Below are 22,386 nucleotides of genomic sequence, written 5' to 3' on the forward strand. Positions count from 1 at the left end.
CAAGAACTGAATGAAACTGTATGCATCATGTTTATGTTATAGATAAAGTTTTTCTAAACTATGCCTCCTGCTCATTTTGAATGTGTGCTTATGTTTTGTGCTTATTTTTCTGCTGAAAAAACTGTAAAACCCTAACATAATCCATCATAGACAATCTTCACTTAGGAAAAAACACAATAGCTGTGGTCTCCTAGTAGTCCACAAATTTCCTGAAGGTCATTTTAATAGCTTGTTTGCTTACTTGTTTGTTTGTTTGAATAATATAGCTGCCCATCTTATGCACTGTACCCCTGGGTGGCTTTCAAACAACAATTAAAACAGAAAAAAATAAATAAAACAAGGAGTATCAAATGACATACAGATTAAATAACACTGGTATCTGTATATCCAGCCTATTCTAACCATGTTAATGAAGTGTAAGTTCTTTATAAGCAAGTATTTCTGATCGAGTGTATGTTTTCACAGCTGCTATTTATTGGGGAAATGTTTCTCAGTAATTCTACAGAATTCAATGAATATATGCTGGCATTTCACTATTCCCACTGCTAGCTTCCTTGGAGCAGATGTGAAGGGGCTTTGTATGATTGCTGGTAATCAGGGTTGAACTGGATTGTACCGAAAAATCCTCAAACTGAAATAGCAATCCCCATGCTTTAAAAAAATGCCTCAGTCCCATATTGCATTATCCTGTTATTTGGATTTGTTTTAAAAGTAAATGGTTTTACTTCCCATTTCCTATGTTCATATTTAATATATTTTCATAGTGCTCCAAAGGCTTAAGCTGCCTCAGCATTTTTTTTTCTGATCAGAGGTAAACCCAAATTCCTTTACGAATGGCAAATATAAAATTATGATTGAACATAATACTACATCTGAACAAATTGCTTTTGATTTTTATTTATTGGATTTTAATTATAGTATAAAATATGAGGAAAGTCCTCAGGTGATGAATGCTGTTGCCAACTTATACAACAAAAATATTATATTATGCCTATCTTCTACATAAGGCAAAAGCATTTCATATTATTAAAAATAATAGCAATACCAATAGCACTTAGACTTATATACCATCCCATAGTGCTTTACAGCACTCTCTGGGTGGTCTACAAAGTCACCATATAGCCCCCAACAATCTGAGTCCTCATTTTACCAACCTTGGAAGGATGGAAGCCTGAGTCAACTTTCACCTCCATCAGGACTGAACTCCAGGCTCTGGGCAGTTTGTCTACAATACTGCATTCTAACCATTGTACCCCCAGTAAATCATATACCTGTTTGCATATTCCATATTCATTTTCCTTTTCAGGTTTTTCAAGTTGGCATTGTTGTATGTTGACTAAAACAGTCCACTCATGAAATTCTATTAAAAGGTTATCTGAGGCAGATAGATTTCACGTTTTTTGCTGTATGAAGGCTTGTTTGTTCAAGATTAAAGTTTAAAACGTATACACAGAGAGAAATGCATCCTATAAGAAGAGAGAATAAGGCTAGGTGTTTCTGTCTGAAAACTTTAACAAATATATAAAACATTAGATTGAAAGAAATTGTCATAATTGTTCAGCAAAGGCCATAGTTTGAAATGTTTCAATGCAATACAATGATACAAAATTCTCCACCTTATATAAGTTGCTGTTTTTAGGAGATTGTGTTTTGGTTGTAATAGTTAACTCAAATCTTTTCAAAACAGTGCATTAATCATGTGAACCCTATTCATTCATATTCAGATGTGCTTTTGTCTGAAATCAGATCTGTAAAATAGGTTTTGACCTACAGGCTGTCAATTGTATAAAATGCTAATTGACTATATGTTCATATTGATCTATTAGCAATTATTATGATAACAAAAGCTGCTTTGGTATAGTGCTATCAGGCTAGGACCTAGGAAACTGAGTCCAAATCTCATGTTGGCCACAAAACCAGCTCTATGACCTTGGGCCAGTCACTTTCTCTCAGTCCTCAGGAAGGAGGCAATGGCAAGTGTCTTCTGAAAAAATCTTGCCAAGAAAACTACCAAGGATTTGTCCATGCAGTCTCTGAGAATCAGACATTACTGAACAGAAGGAAAAAAAATAACAGTCTTAAGGATATTGTATAGATTTTGTTGGAGAACAGTATTAAAATCTAATTATAGATTCACACAATAGCATTTTTTACTTTTCCCCTTTGAATAGCAAACCCAAACAATAGATCAGGCTTTTCAACTTTTTCACCTATTGTACCACTTTTAAGATATGGCAACATCCGAGTACCACCAGTGTCCTAGCAAGGTGCCAAAAACTTGATGACCAAAAAAAAAAGGAAAAAAGTGATGAAGTACAGGTAATCCTCGACTTACAACAGTTCACTTAGTGACTGTTCAAAGTTACAATGGCACTGAAAAAAGTGCCTCCCAAGCCACAGCCAAGCAAGACACCTGCCTGCCCGCCCGGCGGCACTCTTCCCCCTGTCCGAGTTTTTCATTGTTGTGAGCAGTTTTGTTGAGGATTGGCACCAGGGGTGGGGTGGGGGGGATGTTTGGTTTTTATTCCCCCCATCTGCTGGGTGGTTGCAGCAGGTTTTGGTCACTTCACACGACCCTGGGACACTGTGACCGTCATAAATATGAATCAGTTGCCAAGCATCTGAATATAAATTACAAGACCCTGGAGATGCTGCAATATTCAAGCTGATTGGTGCTTCTTCTGGGCTCAGAAGAAGCACCAGGATCAGTGCCAAGCTACAGTTGGAGCCTGGCACTGATCCTGGTGCTTCCGCTAAACCCTGACAGCCCTGCAGCTCCAGCCATCTCTCGCTCAGGCTTGTGTGGTGTTGCCACCAGTTCAGCTCATTCCCCTCCCCCGCTACCACCTTTCTAGGATGGTCGTGTACCACCTGCTAGGTGCCAATGTACCACAGGTGGTACCCATACCACTGTTTGAAAAGCACTGACTTAGAGACACCAATGATTCCAACATTAGATAAATTGTGTAATAAATATGTTTTGCCACTGCCTTCTTTTAGGATGCTCTTTTCATCTTCTAACTCTACTTTACTGGTAGTCCTACATCCAACAACTAAACACATCCAAACCTGCTTAGCTTTTCCATCTGTACTACCATTGGCAACTAATGTAAGAAATAGTTCCATGTAGTCAGCAAAATGTGCCAATTAACAAATGCCAATTTAAACAGCAGTTATTCCCTGAGTTGCCTTTACAGAACAATATTTCTTACATGTTCTTGACCATTAATTTCTCCCAATGTACCAGACACATGGATGCTAGCTCAAGCAAGCCCTGGTATTATTCAAAAAGTACTGCCATATTCTAGATCGGACTTGTATGCCTTCAGGGGGGAGTTTCCCTCCTGGATACGACCAGCCTCTCTTTCTATCATTTCTCTTGATGACGGTCCCAATTGTTGGGACCCCGAGAGGTGGCTGGGCTTAACTAGGGGCCTCTGGTGGAGATGTATTAAGAGACCCCTGATACATTTTTTAGCTGGGTATTTTAAAGTGTTAGGGAAGGGGAGGGATAGTAGGGTGGGGAGGGAATTTTCAATTAGCACTCAATCTGGGCCGATGAGGGGTCCCGGTGGGATAGGGTTGGGGGTAGAGACTGCTGGTTCTGTGTGTGCTGGGGTGGGGTTTCAAATCCCCACGACAATAGGGAATGGCGGCAGGTGGTTGCACGGAGGGCCGCATCAACATCTGGGATCGCGCCCCTGCTGTCTACATGCAGTGGCGCGCTCCGACCCTCTGGTTAGCACCCTCTCACCCGGGGATGAGGGTGATCAGGTCCTGAGCTTAGGCCTGTTTATTTTAATGCCAGATCCATTGTTAATAAGGCTCCCCTCGTTAGTGACTTGATCGAGGAGGAACGCGCGGATCTGGCATGCATTATGGAAACCTGGTTGGGCTTGGAGGGAGGGGTCCCTCTGACCGAGTTATGCCCTCCAGGTTTCCATATGCTACACCGGCCATGGGCTCAGGGTAGGGGTGGAGGGGTGGCAGTGGTTATTAGGAAGACTTTATGTCCGTGGGACACCACCATTGTCCAGATTGGCAGGAATGAGACCCTCCTCCTGAGATGTGGCCCCTGGGTTCAGATGGGCTTGTTGCTTACATACTGTTGTGATTCAGGGTCAGCCTGTGGGTTCGGCATTTGGGTTGGATGAATCAGAGGAGGAGGGGGGTGTTGGAGAGGTTGCTGAGGGGGTTGGAGAGCTTGCTGATGAGAGCCCTCAGCCAGGCCCCTCCCACCTGGTCACAATGCATACCCAGCTGTGTGAGCCTGACAGCGTGGATGAAGATGACCCACAGCTGGCCCTGTTCAAGGACGCCCGACGCAGGAGGCAGTCAATCAGGAGTAAACAGAGGAAGGCAATGGGGCACCTCGGAAGGAGGCAGAGAGAAGCCACGCCCTGAACTGTATAAAAGGGGAATGCATGGGAGGGCTGGTTTGCTGAAGGTAACCATTTGAATAGTTCCTGTTTCATGGTTCGTGTTTGCTCTCTTTGCTCTGTTTATGTTTTTATGTTAATAAATTTGGCAGGCTTAGTTCCAGTCTCTTGCCTTCTTGTAAAAAGGGTTGTCCCTGCCTTATCTGCAGGGCCGGTAGCAGGCTGGTACAGAACACATACCTAGTGCCCAGCTGTGTGCCAACAGCCCTGCCCGAGCTGCTCGACACCCTCTCAGGGTTGGCGGTGGAGTTTCCCAGGCTTATAGCACTGGGTAACTTCAACCTGCCTTCTCTGGGAGGGTTGTTGGAGTCAGCCCGGGAGTTCATGGCTTCCATGATGGCCATGGACCTGACCCAGGTAATTCAAGGCCAGACTGATGTGGGGGGTCACACTCTCGACCTGGTATTCCTGTCTGGACAGTGGTTGGATGATCTTGGAGGGGGTTCACCGGTCATTGTTCCCCTGTCATGGTCCGACCATTATCTCCTACGGCTGGTCTTCTTTTATGCCACCTGCCACCGCTGGGCTGCGGAACCGACCAGATGGTTCTGCCCCAGGCACCTAATGGACCCAGAACGGTTCCAGATGGCGCTTGGGTCTATACCCATCGCCCTCACTCACAGCCCAGTTGATGCCTTGGTTGATGCCTGGGAACAGGCGGCCACTGAGGCACTCAACTGTGTTGTACCCTTGCGACCCCTGACCCGGCGCAGATTCCATTGTGCTCCATGGTTTTCTTTGGAGCTCCGGGAGATGAAGCATCGGAGACGGAGTCTAGAGAGTGGTTGGAGGTCCAGCCATTCCAAATCTGACCGATTGCAGTTAAGAACCTTCATAAGGTCTTATCTTGATGCAATGAGGACAGAGAAGGGTAATTACTTCGCTGCCCTCCTTGCATCCACAGATAATCGCCCGGCCGCCCTGTTTAGGATGACTCGCTCCCTCCTCAATCAGGAGGTGAGAGAGGAGCCCTTGAAGGGGCGAGCCCAGGAGTTTAGTCATCATCTGATGGACAAAATCGCTGAGGTCCGGGCTGGTTTGGACTCTAACTGGGTAGAGTCTGATATGGCGGAATCGGAAGGTCTTGAGCATGTCTGGACTGAGTTCGATCCTGTTTCCCCTGATGATGTGGACAGGATTATGGGGAGGCTGAGTTCTACCACCTGTTTATTGGACCCGTGTCCCTCTTGGCTAATTTATGTGGCTCAGGAGGAGACACGAAGCTGGTTCCAGGCAGTAATATCTGCTTCTTTGAGTGAGGGTGTCTTCCCCGCCGCTTTGAAGGAGGCGGTGGTGAGGCCCCTTCTCAAGAAGCCTGCCCTGGACCCAGCAATTTTAAACAACTATCATCCTGTCTCCAACCTTCGCTTTCTGGCGAAGGTTGTTGAGAGTGTGGTGGCGCATCAGCTTCCTCTGTTTCTGGAGGAAACTGATTATCTCAACCTGTACCAATCGGGTTTAAGGCCGGGTCACAGCATGGAGACAGCATTGGTCACGCTGGTGAATGATCTCTGGCAGGCTCGGGACAGGGGTTGCTCCTCTGTCCTAGTTCTATTAGATCTCTCAGCGGCTTTTGATATCATCGACCATGGTATCCTACTGAGGCATCTCAGGGGGTTGGGAGTGGGAGGCACTGTCTTGCAGTGGTTCTCCTCCTATCTCCTGGGCCGCTCGCAATCGATGTTGACAGGAGGGCAGAGGTCCACCCCAAGGCCTCTTGTTTGTGGACTTCCTCATGGGTCGGTTCTCTCTCCCCTCCTTTTCAACATCTATATGAAGCCACTGGGCGAGATCATTTGTGGTTTCGGGGTGGGATATCATCAGTATGCTGATGATACCCAACTTTTTTTCTCCACCCCGAACCAACCCAGTGATGCCCTCGCCGTGATGTCCCGCTGCCTGGAGGCGGTCCAGGTCTGGATGGGGAGAAACAGGCTTCGTCTCAATCCTGCCAAGACTGAGTGGCTGTGCATACCGGCATCTCGGACTAACCAGTCCATTCCATCTCTAATGATGGGGGGGTGAGGTGTTACCCCCCCGTCGATAGGGCTCGCAACTTGGGCGTCCTGGATTTGTGACTCAGTTTTGAAGACCATATAGGAGCCGTGACCAGGGGGGCTTTTGCCCAGGTTCGCCTGGTGCGCCAGTTGCGGCCCTACCTGGACCAAGATGCCCTGCACACAGTCACTCATGCGCTCGTGACCTCCTGATTGGACTACTGCAATGCTCTCTACATGGGGCTGCCCTTGAGGACCACTTGGAGGCTCCAGCTGGTGCAGAATACCGCTGCACGGGTTGTTATGGGGGTTTCCTGATACTCCCATGTAACACCTCTACTCTACTTCCGGTTCCCCTCCGGGTGAGATTCAAGGTGCTGGTGATGACCTATAAAGCCCTTAATGGCTTGGGTCCAGGATATCTGAGGGAACACCTGCTGCCGGCATCAAGCTCCCTTCGTCCTGTGCGCTCCCACAGGGAGGGTCTTCTCAGGGTACCGCCGGTAAAAGATTGCCGGCGGACAATACCCAGGGGGAGGGCCTTCTCTGTGGGTGCGCCGGCCCTTTGGAACCAGCTTCCTGTAGAGCTTAGGACTGCCCCTGACCTTCGCTCATTCTGTCGGGACCTGAAGACCTGGCTCTTCGAGCTTTCTGGCCTGGACTGAGAGTATTAACTGGGGTTTTAATTGTATTTTAATTGTAATTGGGGTTTTTAATTCAAGGTTAGTGTAATCATTTTAATTGTTTTTAATTTTTGTAACTTGTTGTATTGTTTTTTAAAAAAACCTTGTGAACCGCCCTGAGTCCTACGGGAGAAGGGCGGTATATAAGTCAAATAAATGAAATGAAATGAATGACTTCATTATTCTACATCGAGCCGCATAATAAACCAACATCAAGGACACATTTCACAGTCTATTCCAAATAGCCATACAACAGATCGCTAAGCATTGCAAAGACTTGGCTTGCTAGTTATGAACATCTTTCTTTGAAGACATTTGCTTTGCTCCAAAGGTAACTTTGGAGCACAACCAAAAAGAACAAAGATGTATTTGTCTGGACAATGTGTTACCAATTAATAGTTAAGATCTGATACGTTTGTATAGCTATAGATTGAAATTTTTTAAAAGATTTTTTCAGAAATATCATATTTTGTAATATATTGTTATTATATTCATGTAGGAATTTTCAATGGGAGGTAAAGTAGTCCTACAACTAAAATTAAGTTGTTCCTGGGATCCCACAATCCTGTATGTTTATTATGGAATAAACACCTAGTTTCATTATTTGAAAATAGTTGAAGACTGCAAGGAAAAATAAGGTAACAGTTGCATTACCCAAGAAGCAGATATTTTAGCAGATATATTTCTAAAAAGCAGGATATTAAAAGCCATACTATGCACATTTCTTAATGGAATGGAATAGAAAGACAAATTGGTGAATAGGTGTAGAATGTATCAAGTATGAAAACTGAGGAAAAATCAGGTGATAATCCTAAAACAAAACCATACCCAAAGAAGCTGTCAAAAGTACACATTCCTAAAACAAATGGGTATTTCAATTAATTTTATCATTTACGGCACAAGCTTCAATCTTAATTTACATGATTCTTCTGCAGGCATTATACCCCAAAATATCATCCCACACCCCATGATAACCTAGATAGAAAATACTTTCAAAATGCCACTCTGCAAACTTTTTTAATGTTTATTTTAAGTATGTAAAGTCATCACAATATATTAAAAACATATTTTAAAAGGATTCTGGTTGAATTACTTTTCTCATAGAAATTTGAAAAACTATGCAGGTAAAAAAAATAAGATTAGCCTTCTCTAATGTATGTAACATTCTAAGTTACATTAGTGGCTTATGTTAGTGTGCTTTGAAAGATGGAATAATGTATCTGTCAAAAACATAGGGCCTGATTCCCCCATTGATTCAAAATATGTTACAGGAGATTTTAGCCCACCCAATGAGAGAGCGCACATGGCTACCTCATGGCCACCAGGTAAGCCGCTCATCCCCAGTGAGTACCAGGACCTAGCGGAGGCATTTAGTGAGAAAGAATGAGATACCTTGCCTCATCACCAGCCCAATAATTGTTCTATTGAACTGTTGTTGGGGGCCAAACTTCCATGACCAAAAATGCATGTATGTCCCCCCTTGAAATGGAGGAGATGCAGCGATATGTGGATACAAAACTAGCAAGGGGATTCGAGCGGTCAAAGTCAACCATGGGTGCCCCTGTGTTGTTTAAAGGGAAAAAGGATGGGCCTCCTCATCTCTGCATAGACTATAAGAGCCTTAATGCTGTGTGTGTGGAAAATAAATAGCCTCTCCCCCTCCTGAAAGACTTACTAACCTACATGGTGAAGGGGAGTGTCTTCACCAAGTTAGACCTGAGAGAAGCATATTACCGGGTGAGAACAAAGAAGGTTGATGAGTGGAAGACAGGCTTCAACTGCCCCTTGTGAAGCTACCAGTTCAAAGTCATGCTAGTTGATCAGTGAGGTCCTACATGATCAACTATACAAAGGACTCCTGGTGTATCTTGATGACATCCTGATATACAGTACGAATATGACTAACCACATAAAGCTGGTCAGAGAAGTGTTAAAGAACCTATTGAATGCCAAACTTTATGTCAAATCATTGAAAGGTGAATTTCACCAAACCCGATTAGATTATCTTGGCTATAGAATTTCTGATGAGGGCATCAAAATGGACCCAGCAAAAGTGAAAGCTGTAATCGAATGGCAGCCCCCCAAAACCCACAAACAGCTCCAGAGCTTCCTAGGGTCTGCCAATTTCTACCGTCAATTCATTCCCTCTTTTGCCGAGATTGTTCTATCCCTTATAGAACTACTCAAAATGGGAAAGGAGGGGAAAAACTGTGACCTGGCCAAACACTAGCATCGACTATGAGTTGCCAGAAAGCTTTTGAGAATTTAAAAAAACTTTACAGCTGAACCGGTCCTAAAGCACCCCTGTCCAGGGGAGCCCTTTGTAATTCAAGCAGATGCCAGTGAAGTGGCAGTCAGAGCTGTGTTGCTGCAAAAGAATAAAAGTGGAGTCCTGCAACCTTGTTCCTACACCTCTAAAAAATTCACTAAAGGAGAGAGGACATGGACAGTGTGGGAGAAGGAGGCCTTCACAATTATTTGGGGGTTATTAAACTGGCTTTGTTTGCTTTATGTTATTGGTTATAACCAAAGAGAAATAGAGGCAATCATATAGGAAATACATTTGAAATGAGAAAATGTACAAAACAGCTAATTAGCTCTTTGGCGATAAAAAAGACTATGATTTTTTAATTTAATACTTGTATTACTTTCTTATGTTTTCCTTACTTGTACTCTTTTCAGATATACATGATCAGAACAGCAAGAAACCAGTGATGATCTATATTCATGGTGGATCATATATGGAAGGTACAGGAAATATAGTTGATGGCAGCATACTCGCAAGCTACGGGAATGTCATTGTTGTAACCATCAACTACAGGCTAGGGGTTCTAGGTAAGTGATTGTTTTCTCCTCTTATTCCTCTTTCCCCAGCAACTTCTCTCCCCCTCTCTCTGTTTAAAATTTATTAATTCCTGATTTCTTTTATACTTAGCATTATTGGTTTTTTTCTTTTTTTTCTGATACTAAAAAAACCCCTTTGGCTATTTATTCAGCAATGAGCTCCACTGGATTCAATGAGACTTATTTTTAAGTCTGCCTATACATTTTTAAGGGACGCGGTGGCTCAGTGGGTTAGGACGCTGAGCTTGTCGATCAGAAGGTCGGTTGTTTGGTGGGTCGAATCCCGAGTGCTGCGTAACAGAGCGCCTGTTACTTGTCCCAGCTTCTGCCAACCTAGCAGTTCGAAAGCACATAAAAATGCAAGTAGAAAAATAGGGAACACTACGGTGGGAAGGTAACAGTGTTCTGTGCACCTTTGGCGTCTAGTTATGCCGGCCACATGACCACGGAGACGTCCTTGGACAAGTGCTGGTTCTTCGGCTTTGAAACAGAGATGAGCACTGCCCCCTAGAGTTGGAAATGACTAGAACACATGGGCGGGGGAACCTTTACCTTTTACCTATACATTTTTAAACCATTGAACATATATGATGTATTTTAATTAATTTAAATTTTTTTTGCATTGGCTTAGGTGTAGGGGCCCTTTTTATTACAGTTGATATGGTATGATGAAGGTAACATTTTGCCATGTTGGAACATTTCGAAGTCCAACATTCAAAATTATGACTGTACCTTCTTTTGACTGCACCACATTGTTGCTATTGTGTTCTAAGCAATAAAGACTTGGACCATGTTTTGTAAAGTCAGTTAGATAATCTTATTGTTGGTGAAACTCAGTTTTGCTTAGCTTCTTGCCCTCTAATTTTCCAGTTCACTTTCATAATTTCAAGCTACAATTCCTAAAGAAGTTGACAGCAAAACAGTTTAAGGAATTGTGAAAGGCTAATGTAGCTTCTTTGTGATTTTTTTCTTTTTCTAAAGTGCAGAAAATTGATTAATGGAACCAATTTATATTGTTGAGAATATCTTTTTGTGGCTGTTTCTTATGGTGCAGAATTCACAGGCTATGTGGCGTAGTAAAGGTAATCCTCAACTTACAACCATTCATTTAGCGATCATTTGAAGCTACATTGGCACTAAAAGGAACCCTTGCAGGGGCGTGCCGAGGAGTTTAGTCAACATCTGTTGGATAAAATCGCTCAGATTCGGACCGATTTGGACTCCAACTGGGCAGAGTTGGATGATCAGGACACGGGTGGTCTTGTCAATGTTATCTGGGAGGAGTTCGATCCTGTAACTCCAGAGGAAGTGGACAGGATTATGGGGAGGCTGAGCTCCACCACATGTTTATTGGACCCGTGCCCTTCCTGGCTGGTTTATGCAGCCCAGGAGGGGACACGAGGCTAGTTCCAGGCAGTTATATCTGCCTGTTTGAGTGAGGGTAGTTTCCCCGCCGCCTTGAAGGAGGTTGTGGTGAGACCTCTCCTCAAGAAGCCTGCCTTGGACCCAGCTGTGTTAAATAACTTTCGTCCGGTCTCCAACCTTCGCTTCTTGCGAAGGTTGTTGAGAGTGTGGTGGCGCATCAGCTTTCTCTGGTTCTGGATGAAGCGGATTATCTAGACCCGTACCAATCGGGCTTCAGGCCCGGGTACAGCACGGAGACGGCATTGGTCACTCTGGTGAATGATCTCTGGAGGGCTCGGGACAGGGGATATTCCTCTGTCGTAGTCCTATTAGACATCTCAGCGGCTTTCGATACCATCAACCATGGTATCTTGCTGCGGCGTCTCAGGGAATTGGGAGTGGGAGGCACGGTCCTTCAGTGGTTCTCCTCCTACCTCCTGGGATGCTCGCAGTTGGTGTTGGCAGGGGGGTAGAGGTCGACCGCGAGGCCTCTCGCTTGTGGAGTCCCTCAGGGGTCAGTCCTCTCACCTCTCCTGTTCAACATCTACATGAAACCACTGGGTGAGATCATTCATGGTTTTGGAGTTGGGTATCATCAGTATGCTGATGATACCCAGCTTTTCATTTTGACCCCAAACCACCCCAGTGATGCCTTCGACGTGATGTCCCGCTGCCTGGAGGCAGTTCGGGTCTGGATGGGGAGGAACAGGCTTCAACTCAACCCTGACAAGACCAAGTGGCTGTGCATACCGGCATCTCAGGATATTCAGGATATCCCATCTCTCTCTATGGAGGGTGAGTTATTACCCCCCGTAGATAGGGCTTGCAACTTGGGAGACCTCCTAGATTCATAGCTTTCTCTAGAAGACCATATAGTAGCTGTGACTAGGGGGGCCTTCGCCCAGGTTCGCCTGGTGCGCCAGTTGCGGCCCTATCTAGACCGGGATGCCTTACGTACGGTCACTCACGCACTTGTGACCTCTCGTCTGGACTACTGCAACGCTCTCTACATGGGGCTACCCTTGAAGACCACTCGGAGGCTCCAGCTGGTACAGAATGCAGCCGCGAGAGTTGTGTTGGGAGTTTCCCAACACTCCCAAATTACACCTCTGCTCCGCGAGCTGCATTGGCTTCCACTTGTCTTCCGGGTGAGATTCAAGGTGTTGGTAATGACCTACAAAGCCCTACATGGCATGGGTCCAGAATACCTTGGGGAGCACCTGCGGCCGGCGTCAACTTCCCTCTGCCCAGTACGCTCCCACAGAGAGGGTCTCCTCAGGGTGCCACCGGTCAAAGAATGCCAACTGGTGGCCCCCAGGGGGAGGGCGTTCTCTGTGGGCACGCCGGATTTATGGAACCATCTTCCGGTCGAGCTCCGGATGGCGCCTGACCTCCGCTCCTTCTGGCGCGATCTAAAAACTTACCTCTTCGAACAAGCTGGCCTGGCCTGATGGGATGGGGGTGGGTTTTATTAATGTGTTTTAACCTACTTTTTTAATGTGTTTTAACTTATTCGTGGACATTTTGTTTAATCTTTTTTTAATTTTTGTATTTTGTCTTTTAATATGTACTGCCCTGTTCACCACCCTGAGTCCTTCGGGAGAAGGGCGGTATAGAAATAAAATATATAAATAAATAAATAAATAAATAAATAAATAAATAAATAAATAAATAAATAAATAAATAAATAAATAATAAAAAAGTGACTTACAACCAGTCCTCACATTTATGACATTATGGCAATAATGTGATGTCTCACTTAATGACCATGATGATTTGCTTAATTACCACAACAGAAAAAGGTGTAAAATCGGGTAGCTTCAATTAATAATAACAATTGTGATTTATTTTATTTTATTTTATTATTTACTTTTTCTATTTCCAATTGTGGTCATAAATAAAACACAATTTGTAATATGAATTCAAGACGGCTACACAACTTATTGTAACTCAGTAACTTATATATTTTCCCAGAGTAGAAAACTTCCTTATAATCATTCTTTATAATTAATTCATCCCAATGATTTGCACTAAATAAAACTTTACTGAAATATTTCTTCTTAAAAAGATATAGTTGTATTTGTATTTTGAGCAAGGGGAAGGAAGATAAAATGTAAGATTTACTACTATTTAGAAAAATGCACCTATTGCTACATTGAATTATATTTCCAGATTTTAAACACTATGAATGAATGTATTTGGTAGTCTCTGAAGATCAGCATGATTTTCTCACTGGCATTTGAATGAATTTATGTCTGCTTTTAAGCTTTCTCATAAAAGTTAAACAGCCCTGAGTTGTTAAAACTAGCAAAACATTAGATGCTAACTAGTTTGCTTCTTGCTAATTTACTGATCAGTTTGTGAGAAGACAGATATCTACATGCACACATTCATACATATGTTCAGTGGTTGAATTCAAATATGTGAACAACCAGTTCTCTGTGTGGATGCCGCTTCCAGAAGTCCATTCTGGGCCTGGGCAACAAAAACTTAGCTACCAGTTCTGCCAAAGTGGTGCAAACTGGCTGAATCCCACCACTGCTTATGTTGTATCTATATCTCTTTATTTTTACATTGTGGTGACCAAAACTGGATGTAGTATTCCAAGTGTGGCCTTACCAAGGCATTGTAAAGTGGTATTAATACTTCACGTGATCTTGATTCTATCCCTCTGTTAATGTAGCCTAGCACTGTGCTGACTTTTTTGGCAGCTGCAGCACACTGCTGGCTCATATTTAAGTGATTGTCTACTAGGACTCCGAGATCCTTCTCACAGTTACTACTATTGAGCAAGGTACCCCCTATTTTTCTGATGTGACAAAATAATAGGGTGGCTTTATATCTCTTTAGTGTTGGTAAGAATCTTGAGATAATAGAACAGAACAGAATAAAATACAATAGAGGCAAGCTGTTCCACTGGTTAATTGTCCTCACTCTCAGTAAGTTTATCCTTAATTCCAGGTTGCTTCTCTCTTTGATCAGTTTCCAACCATTGTTTCTTGTCCTGCCTTCAGGTGCTTTGGAGAATAATTTGACCCCCTCTTCTTTGTCACAGTCCCTTAAATACTGGAATACTGCTAACATGTCACCCCATTTCTTCTTTTCTTTAGATTAGCCAAACCCAAATCCTACAGCCATTCTTCATATGTTTTAGTCTCCAGGCCTTTGATCATCTTAGTTGCACTTCCCTGATTTTTTTCCAAAGTCTCAACAACTTTTTTGTAGTATGGAGACCAAAATTGGTTGCCGTATTCCAGGGGAAGTCTTACTAGGGTTTTATAAAGCAGTATTAATTCTTCACATGATCTTGATTCTACACTCTGATCATACAGCCCAGGATTGTATTAGCTTTTTTGGCTGCTGTTGCCCACTGCTGGCTCATATTCAAGTGATCATCCACTAGGACTCCAAGGTCCCTCTCACAGTTACTGTTTTTATTAGAATTTTACAGCTTTCCAGCGCAAAAATAAGCCCAAAAAATAAGCACACATTCAAAATGAGCAGGAGGCATAGTTTAGAAAAACATTATCTATAATATATACATATGATAAATACAGTTTCATTCAGTTCTTGGCAATGTGGTAGAGAACAACAACTAACTCAGGAGATCAGGACACAGGGAGAGATTAAGACACACCTAGACCTAGGCTGGATCACATGCCTCACACAGCCAGTACTGTGTTTTAATCAAAAACAGTTCTCATTGGCTGGTTTGTTGCTATGGTTATTCCAGTTCATAAATTCTTGCACACTGACACTTCTCCCTTTATCACTGGAATAGACATAAAACCAAATAATTTAATACTCTTCCCATGGTGTTCTCCACCCAATGGCTTGGTCATTACATCTGCCAGATTGTCATCTGAAGAACAATGAAGCAAGCAAATTAGTTTAATTTTGATGGCTTCTCTGACATTACAATAATTAATGTCCACATGTTTGCTTCTACTTTTGACTTTGTCACCTGTTGCCATTTTAATGCAAACAGCATTATCTTCAAATACTGTTTTGTTGTTGTTAGCTGCGAAGTCATGTCCGACCCATCGCGACCCTATGGACAACATTCCTCCAGGCCTTCCTGTCCTCTACCATCTTCTGGAGTCCATTTAAGCTCACGCCTACTGCTTCAGTGACTCCATCCAGCCACCTCATTCTCTGTCGTCCCCTTCTTCTATTGCCCTCAATCTTTCCCAGCATTAGGCTCTTCTCCAGTGAGTCCTTCCTTCTCATTAGGTGGCCAAAGTATTTGAGTTTTAGCTTCAGGATCTGGCCTTCTAAAGAGCAGTCAGGATTGATCTCCTCTAGGACTGACCGGTTTGATCGCCTTGCAGTCCAAGGGACTCGCTGGAGTCTTCTCCAGCACCATAGTTCAAAGGCCTCAATTCTTTGGCGCTCAGCCTTTTTTATGGTCCAGCTTTCACTGCCATACATTGCAACTGGGAAAACCATAGCCTTGACTATACGCACTTTTGTTGACAGGGTGATGTCTCTGCTTTTTAGTGTGCTGTCTAGATTTACCATGGCTTTCCTCCTCAGGAGCAAGCGTCTTTTAATTTCTTGGCTACAGTCCCCATCTGCAGTGATCTTGGAGCCCAGGAAAATAAAATCTGTCACTACCTCCATTTCTTCCCCATCTATTTGCCAGGAATTGAGAGGGCCAGATGCCATGATCTTGGTTTTCTTAATGTTAAGTTTCAACCCAAGTTTTGCACTCTCCTTCTTCACCCGCAATAAGAGGCTCTTTAGTTCTTCTTCACCTTCTGCCATATCTTAGGTTGTTGATATTTCTCCCGGCAATCTTAATTCCATCTTTTGATTCATCTAGCCCTGCCTTTCTCATGATGTGCTCTGCATATAAGTTAAATCGGCAGGGTGACAGTGTACAGCCTTGCCGGAGTCCTTTCCCAATTTGGAACCAATCAGTGGTTCCATGTCCAGTTCTCACAGTTGCTTCTTGGCCCACATATAGGTTTCTCAAGAGACAAATAAGATGGTCTGGTATGCCCATCTCTTTAAGAACTTGCCACAGTTTGTTATGATCCACACAATGAAAGGCTTCAGCATAGTCAATGAAGCAGAAGTTGATGTTTTTCTGGAACTCTCTAGCTTTCTCCATGATCCAGCGTATGTTGGCGATTTGATCTCTAGTTTCTCTGCCTCTTCGAAATCCTGCCTGTGCTTGTAGTAGTTCTCGATCAACATACTGCTGGAGTCTAGCTTGTAGGATTTTCAGCATAACTTTACTAGCATGAGAAATATGTGCAATGGTGCGATAGTTTGAACATTCTTTGGCAGTGCCTTTCTTTGGAATTGGAATGTAAACTGATCTTTTCCAATCCTGTGGCCACTGTTGAGTTTTCCAAATTTGCTGGCAAATTGAGTGTAGCACTTTTACTGCATCGTCTTTTAAGATTTTGAATAGCTCAGCTGGAATACTGTCACCTCCACTAGCTTTGTTGTTGCTCAGCTTTTCTAAGGCCCACTTCACTTCACATTCTAGGATGTCTGGTTCGAGGTCAGTGACCACCTCATTGTAATTATCAGGGATGTTAAGATTGTTCTTGTATAGTTCTTCTGTGTAATTTTGCCACCTCTTCTTAATCTCTTCTGCCTCTGTTAGCTCCCTGCCATTTTGGTCCTTTATCATGCCAATTTTTGCATTAAACGTTTCCTTCATCTCTCCAATTTTTTTGAAAATATCTCTGGTCCTCCCTATTCTATTGTTTTCTTCTATTTGCACTGTTCATTTAAGAAGGCATTCTTTTTTTTAATTGAAAAGTTTTAGAATACATTTTAAAAACATAAACTCCCTCCCCCTCCCCCCACTTACCCTCCCTCCCCCTCCCCCCTGACTTCCCAGAGCTGAATACAGGGTATTAACTTTTACAAACTAAAGCTAGAATATGCTAACTAACTAAAAAAACACATTAAATTCTATTGCACTTTAACTCTCTTTAAACATAACTAACTAACTAACTAATAATGAATACCCAATAATACTTCATATAAAACTAATACTTATTCATATGCTAAATGAAACTTTTTAGTCCCATATTTATTCTGAATATACTCGATCCATCTTCTCCATTCCACAATATATCTCTGTTGCGATTGTTCTTTCAAATATGCTGAAATCTTTGCCATTTCCGCCAGGTTTGAAACTTTCAAAGTCCAGTCTACCAATATTGTGCTACTAAAAGTCTTGCTGCTGTAATTAAATTCAACATCAATTTAGTATCTATAACAGTACAATCTGTAATAATACCCAACAGAAATAACTGTGGAGAAAACCTTTTCCTTTTCTTAAATATCTTCTGCATGTTCCACCAAATTTTAATCCAAAAAGCTTTGACTTTTTTACAAGTCCACCAAAATGATAATACATTGCATCATCACAACCACACCTCCAACATTTAGGCTGACAGTTCGGATACATACTTGCTAATTTTTTAAAATCTAAATGCCATCTATAAAACATTTTATAAAAATTCTCTCTTAAATTTTGAGCCTGTGTAAATTTTACATTTCTAACCCATATCTTTTCCCAAGTATCCATTGTTATGATGTCCTGAAAATTCTGGGCCCATTTTATTATACAATCTTTAACAAGTTCCGTTTCTGAGTCTTTTTCTATCAATGTATTATATATCCTTCTTATATGTGCTTGACCTTGATCTCTAGTTTGTTTAACCAAATTTTCATCAGTTATCAAAATACCAACTTTCTGATCTTCCTTCCATCTAGCTTGTAACTGCCCATACTGGAAACAAGTTTGTACTATTTTCCCTTCTTTTAAAATATTATATGGCTTCAATTGCCACACATTTCTTTCCAGCCTAAGAATTTCTTTATATGTAGTCACATCATGTTTAAATCCCACATTTATATTTTTCTATTGCATGTTTAGGTATTGCCCAAATTGGTATTTGTCAGGACCCACCTCAATCCACATCTTAGGAAATAAGAACTCTTGGATGCAAATTTGTCCAAAGGAAAACTTTACTAGGATGAGATCAATTGTGGCAATACAAGACAGGATCTAACAGAGTTACATTTCAATCCTATATAAAGCATTCCCATTTCAGCCCCCCCCCTCATCCATTTGGTCAGGCTCACATCATTTACTTAGGTGTCAGGCCCTTCCATGGGAAAAGGAACTCTCCTTGTGTTTATTGTTATTGCTTCTTCCTTTTCAGTTGTAAACGGAGATGCAGCCCCCCAGATCAAAAATTTCCTTGGTCTTTGAAACACAGCCTACTGCAATCTGAGTAACCATCCTTCCCCCCCCCCTCGGAGAGATGGCAGAATCCCCAGAATAAACACAATATTCTACCCATACATTTACGAAATGTGATATAAATGGATTCTGACAGTATTTTATAATTTAACTTATGTCGATATTTTTTCCAAACTCGCAACAGAGCATACCTTAATATATGTATCTTAAAAACATTATCCTACTATAAATATGCATGCCAACCAAATAACAAATCACAACCCTCAATATTCAATAATCTCCCTTGTGTTGAATTAAACCAATCACTAATTGATGATAAAGCAGCAGCCTCATAATATAATTTAAAATTGGGCATTTTAAGACCACTTTCACGTACATCTTGCATTATCTTAAATTTTACTCTTGGTCTTTTCCCTGCCCAAACAAATTTATTAATACCTTTCTGCCATTCCTCCAAGTTTGAATCCTCTTTAAGTATAGGTATCATTTGAAACAAAAATAAAAACTTTGGCAAAACATTCATTTTCACTGCTGCAATTCTTCCCAATAAAGATAACTGTAATTTTTTTCCAACTATCTAACTCTTTTTGTATTTTTAACCATAACAATTCATAATTATTTTTATATAATTTCACATTTGAAGCTGAAAGATATATCCCCAAATATTTAGTCTTTTTAACTATTTCAAATCCAGTTAGTTCTTCTAAAACAACCTTTTGTTCTGTAGTCATATTTTAGACGATATTTTAGTGTTTTGCATATTTATCTTAAATCCAGAAACTTTTCCATATTATCTCCATCAGATCTACAGCTGAGTAGGTCAGTTGACTTAAAGTAATAACCAAGTCATCCACAAACGCTCTCAATCAATAATCTTGACCTCTTATTTAATTCCCTGAATTTTATTTGAGTCTCTTATCTTAATCAATAATATTTCCAATGTTAAAACAAACAACAAAGGTGACAACGGACACCCCTGTCTTGTCCCCTTTTCAATGTTACATGTTTCTGTCAAACTACCATTAATTATTATTTGAGCTGTTTGCTTCTGATATATTGCCCTGATAGGTTGCAAAAAGTTATCCCCAAACTCCATTTTCTCCAGTACCTTAAATAAAAATTGCCAGTCCAATTGATCAAAAGCTTTTTCAGCATCAAAAAAATCAGCACTGCAGAGACCTGGTTATTTCTTTCCAAAAATTCCAATAAATCTACAATATGTCTCACATTATTTTTTATTTGTCTACCACTTATAAATCCTGTTTGGTCACTATGAATCATTTCCTGCATTACCTTCATTAATCTATTTGCTAAAATTTTTGCAAATATCTTGTAATCAGTATTTAAGAGTGATATTGGCCTATAATTTTTGGTTTGGGTAAGATCTTGATCTTCCTTCGGAATCAGCGATATAAAAGCTGTTTTCCATGATGGAGGCACTTCACCTCCGGATTGGATTGTTCTAAATAATTATTTTAAAGGTTCCACCATTTCTAACTGTAAATTTTTATAATAAATGGCAGTCAAGCCATCTGTTCCTGGTGCTTTCCCCACCTTTAATTGTTTAATTGCTAAAATAATTTCTTCAGCATTTATCAGTTGATTCGTCCCTTCCCTTTGCTCTTGTGTAAGGACAGGGATATTCACTTCTTGTAAATATCTATCTATATCTATACCTTGAATCTTATCCCTAACATATAACTTACAATAGAATTCAACAAAAGCCTTTTTAATAAGATTTTGCTGAAACACCTCTTTTCCCTTATATACTATTCTATCTATGTTACGTGACCTTTGTTTCTTCCTTAACAAATAAGCTAACCACCTACCCGGCTTATTAGCATTACAAAAAGTATTATGTTTACAAAAAGTATTATGTAATGCTAGGTTGGTTGCCACTTGATCTGCCATCAACATATCAAACTGACCTCTTAACAAAGTAATTGCTTCTTTGATCTTTTTATCAGATGGATTCAAAATTCGAACCTTCTCTTTCCTCTTAATTTCCTCCTCTAACTCTTTTCACTTATATTCCAATTTACGCCTATATTTATTATTCAAATATATTAACACTCCTCTCATATAAGCTTTACTTGCATCCCAAACCATTTCAATAGAAGTACCCTTATACATATTTGTATTAAAAAATTCTTTCATCTGTTTTTTACATTCATCCACATTTTCTTGATATCTAAACAGATTTTCATTCAATCTCCAAGACCTCCTCTCTCCACTCTCTTATTCCAATTCCAACCATACTGGACTATGATCTGATAAAATTCTTGGACATATCTTAATCTTCTTGATCCTAGAAAAAATCATTAGTAGTTAATACAAAGTCAATCCTGGAAAAGGATTGATCTCTATCAGAAAAAAGGTAAAATCTTTTTCTTCCAAATTTCTTTCTCTCCAAACATCTCTCAATTCCAAGTCATCTTTCATCTCAAAAAAAGATTTAGGCAATTTAGCATGATTTGGTGTACTTTTGAAAAGGCCTTTTTTGTCTTTCTGTGTGTCCAGGACTCCATTCCAGTCTCCCATCAAAATACATGATTTATAATCCCATTGAATTATCTTACTGTGTAAAAGTTTATAAAATTCTCCTTGCTGTTGATTAGGAGTATATAATCCAACCAAAAGAATTTTCTTGCCTTCTATTAAAAGTTCAATTATAATATATCTTCCTGGTTTATCTGTTTCAATTAAATTAGCTGTTAAATTCTTCTTCACATAAATAACTACATTTTTCTTATCTGGAGCAGACGCACTAAACTGTACACCCAATCTAGAGTTTATCCGATATTTTTGATCAGCTGCATAAATATGCATTTCTTGTAAACAAATAACATCATTTTTAAATTGTTTCAAATACTGAAAAACTTTCTTTCTCTTGTGCAGGGAATTTAATCCATTAACATTCCAGGTTAGAAACTTTGTCGTCATCTTTTGTGACCTGAAGCTTTTGGAGCACCTCTTGCAGAACCACCTGGACCTGCCTCTTCGGTCTCACTCCTCCCACAGCTTCACTATAAGTAAATTCTTTTTTTTTTATTAAAGAGTTTTAGAAAAATTTTTTACAATACATATCCCCAAAATCCGCCACCCCAAACCACCGCCCTTCCCCCCCACTTCCCAGAGCTGAATACAGGGTTATAGATATAATACTAACTATAATTCTACTATAATTCTAACTAAAATTATGCATTATAAAATTAACCAAATTCATAATGTGCTTTAACTCACCTTTAACATAGATACATTCAAATTATTAAAAACATAATAATAATAACTTAAGCAAAAATATAATCAATACTAATACTAAAATTAATAACAATATCCCTCTAAAATCTACTCATAAGCTAAGTGGAACTTTTTAGTCCCATATTTATTCTGAATATAATCTATCCATTTTCTCCAAACTGAAATATATCTTTCTTGTGAATGATCCTTCAAATAAGCAGAAATCTTAGACATTTCTGCAAGATTCGATACTTTAAGTACCCATTCTTCTATAGTAGGCAAACTATCCTTCTTCCAGTATTGTCCCACCAGTAACCGTGCTGCTGTTTCAAATTCAACATCAGATTGGTTTGTTTAGTATCACAATCTACAACAATACCCAATAAAAACAATTGTGGAGAAAACTTTATCTTTCTCTTAAAAATCTTTTGAACGTTCCACCAAATTTTAATCCAAAAAGCTTTTATATTTCTACAAGTCCACCACATACGAAAATAGGTGGCATCTAAACTACCACATCTCCAGTATTTAGACTGTAGGTT

At 40.8% G+C, this 22,386-nt stretch overlaps 1 protein-coding gene across 1 annotated transcript in view; it reads left to right on the forward strand.

Annotated features, from left to right (window-relative positions):
* Positions 1–22,386, forward strand: part of NLGN4X (neuroligin 4 X-linked) — a gene marked incomplete at both ends in the record, with an annotated part of 224,673 nt that overhangs the window by 77,402 nt on the left and 124,885 nt on the right. Inside the window, one exon of the mRNA XM_083362692.1 lies at positions 9,802–9,954. Within this exon, the coding sequence (XP_083218818.1) occupies positions 9,802–9,954 (153 nt within the window). The remainder of the gene's footprint in view (positions 1–9,801; positions 9,955–22,386) is intronic.

This window comes from Vipera ursinii (genome assembly GCF_947247035.1).
Source record: "Vipera ursinii genome assembly, chromosome: 4".
Taxonomy (NCBI): domain Eukaryota; kingdom Metazoa; phylum Chordata; class Lepidosauria; order Squamata; family Viperidae; genus Vipera; species Vipera ursinii.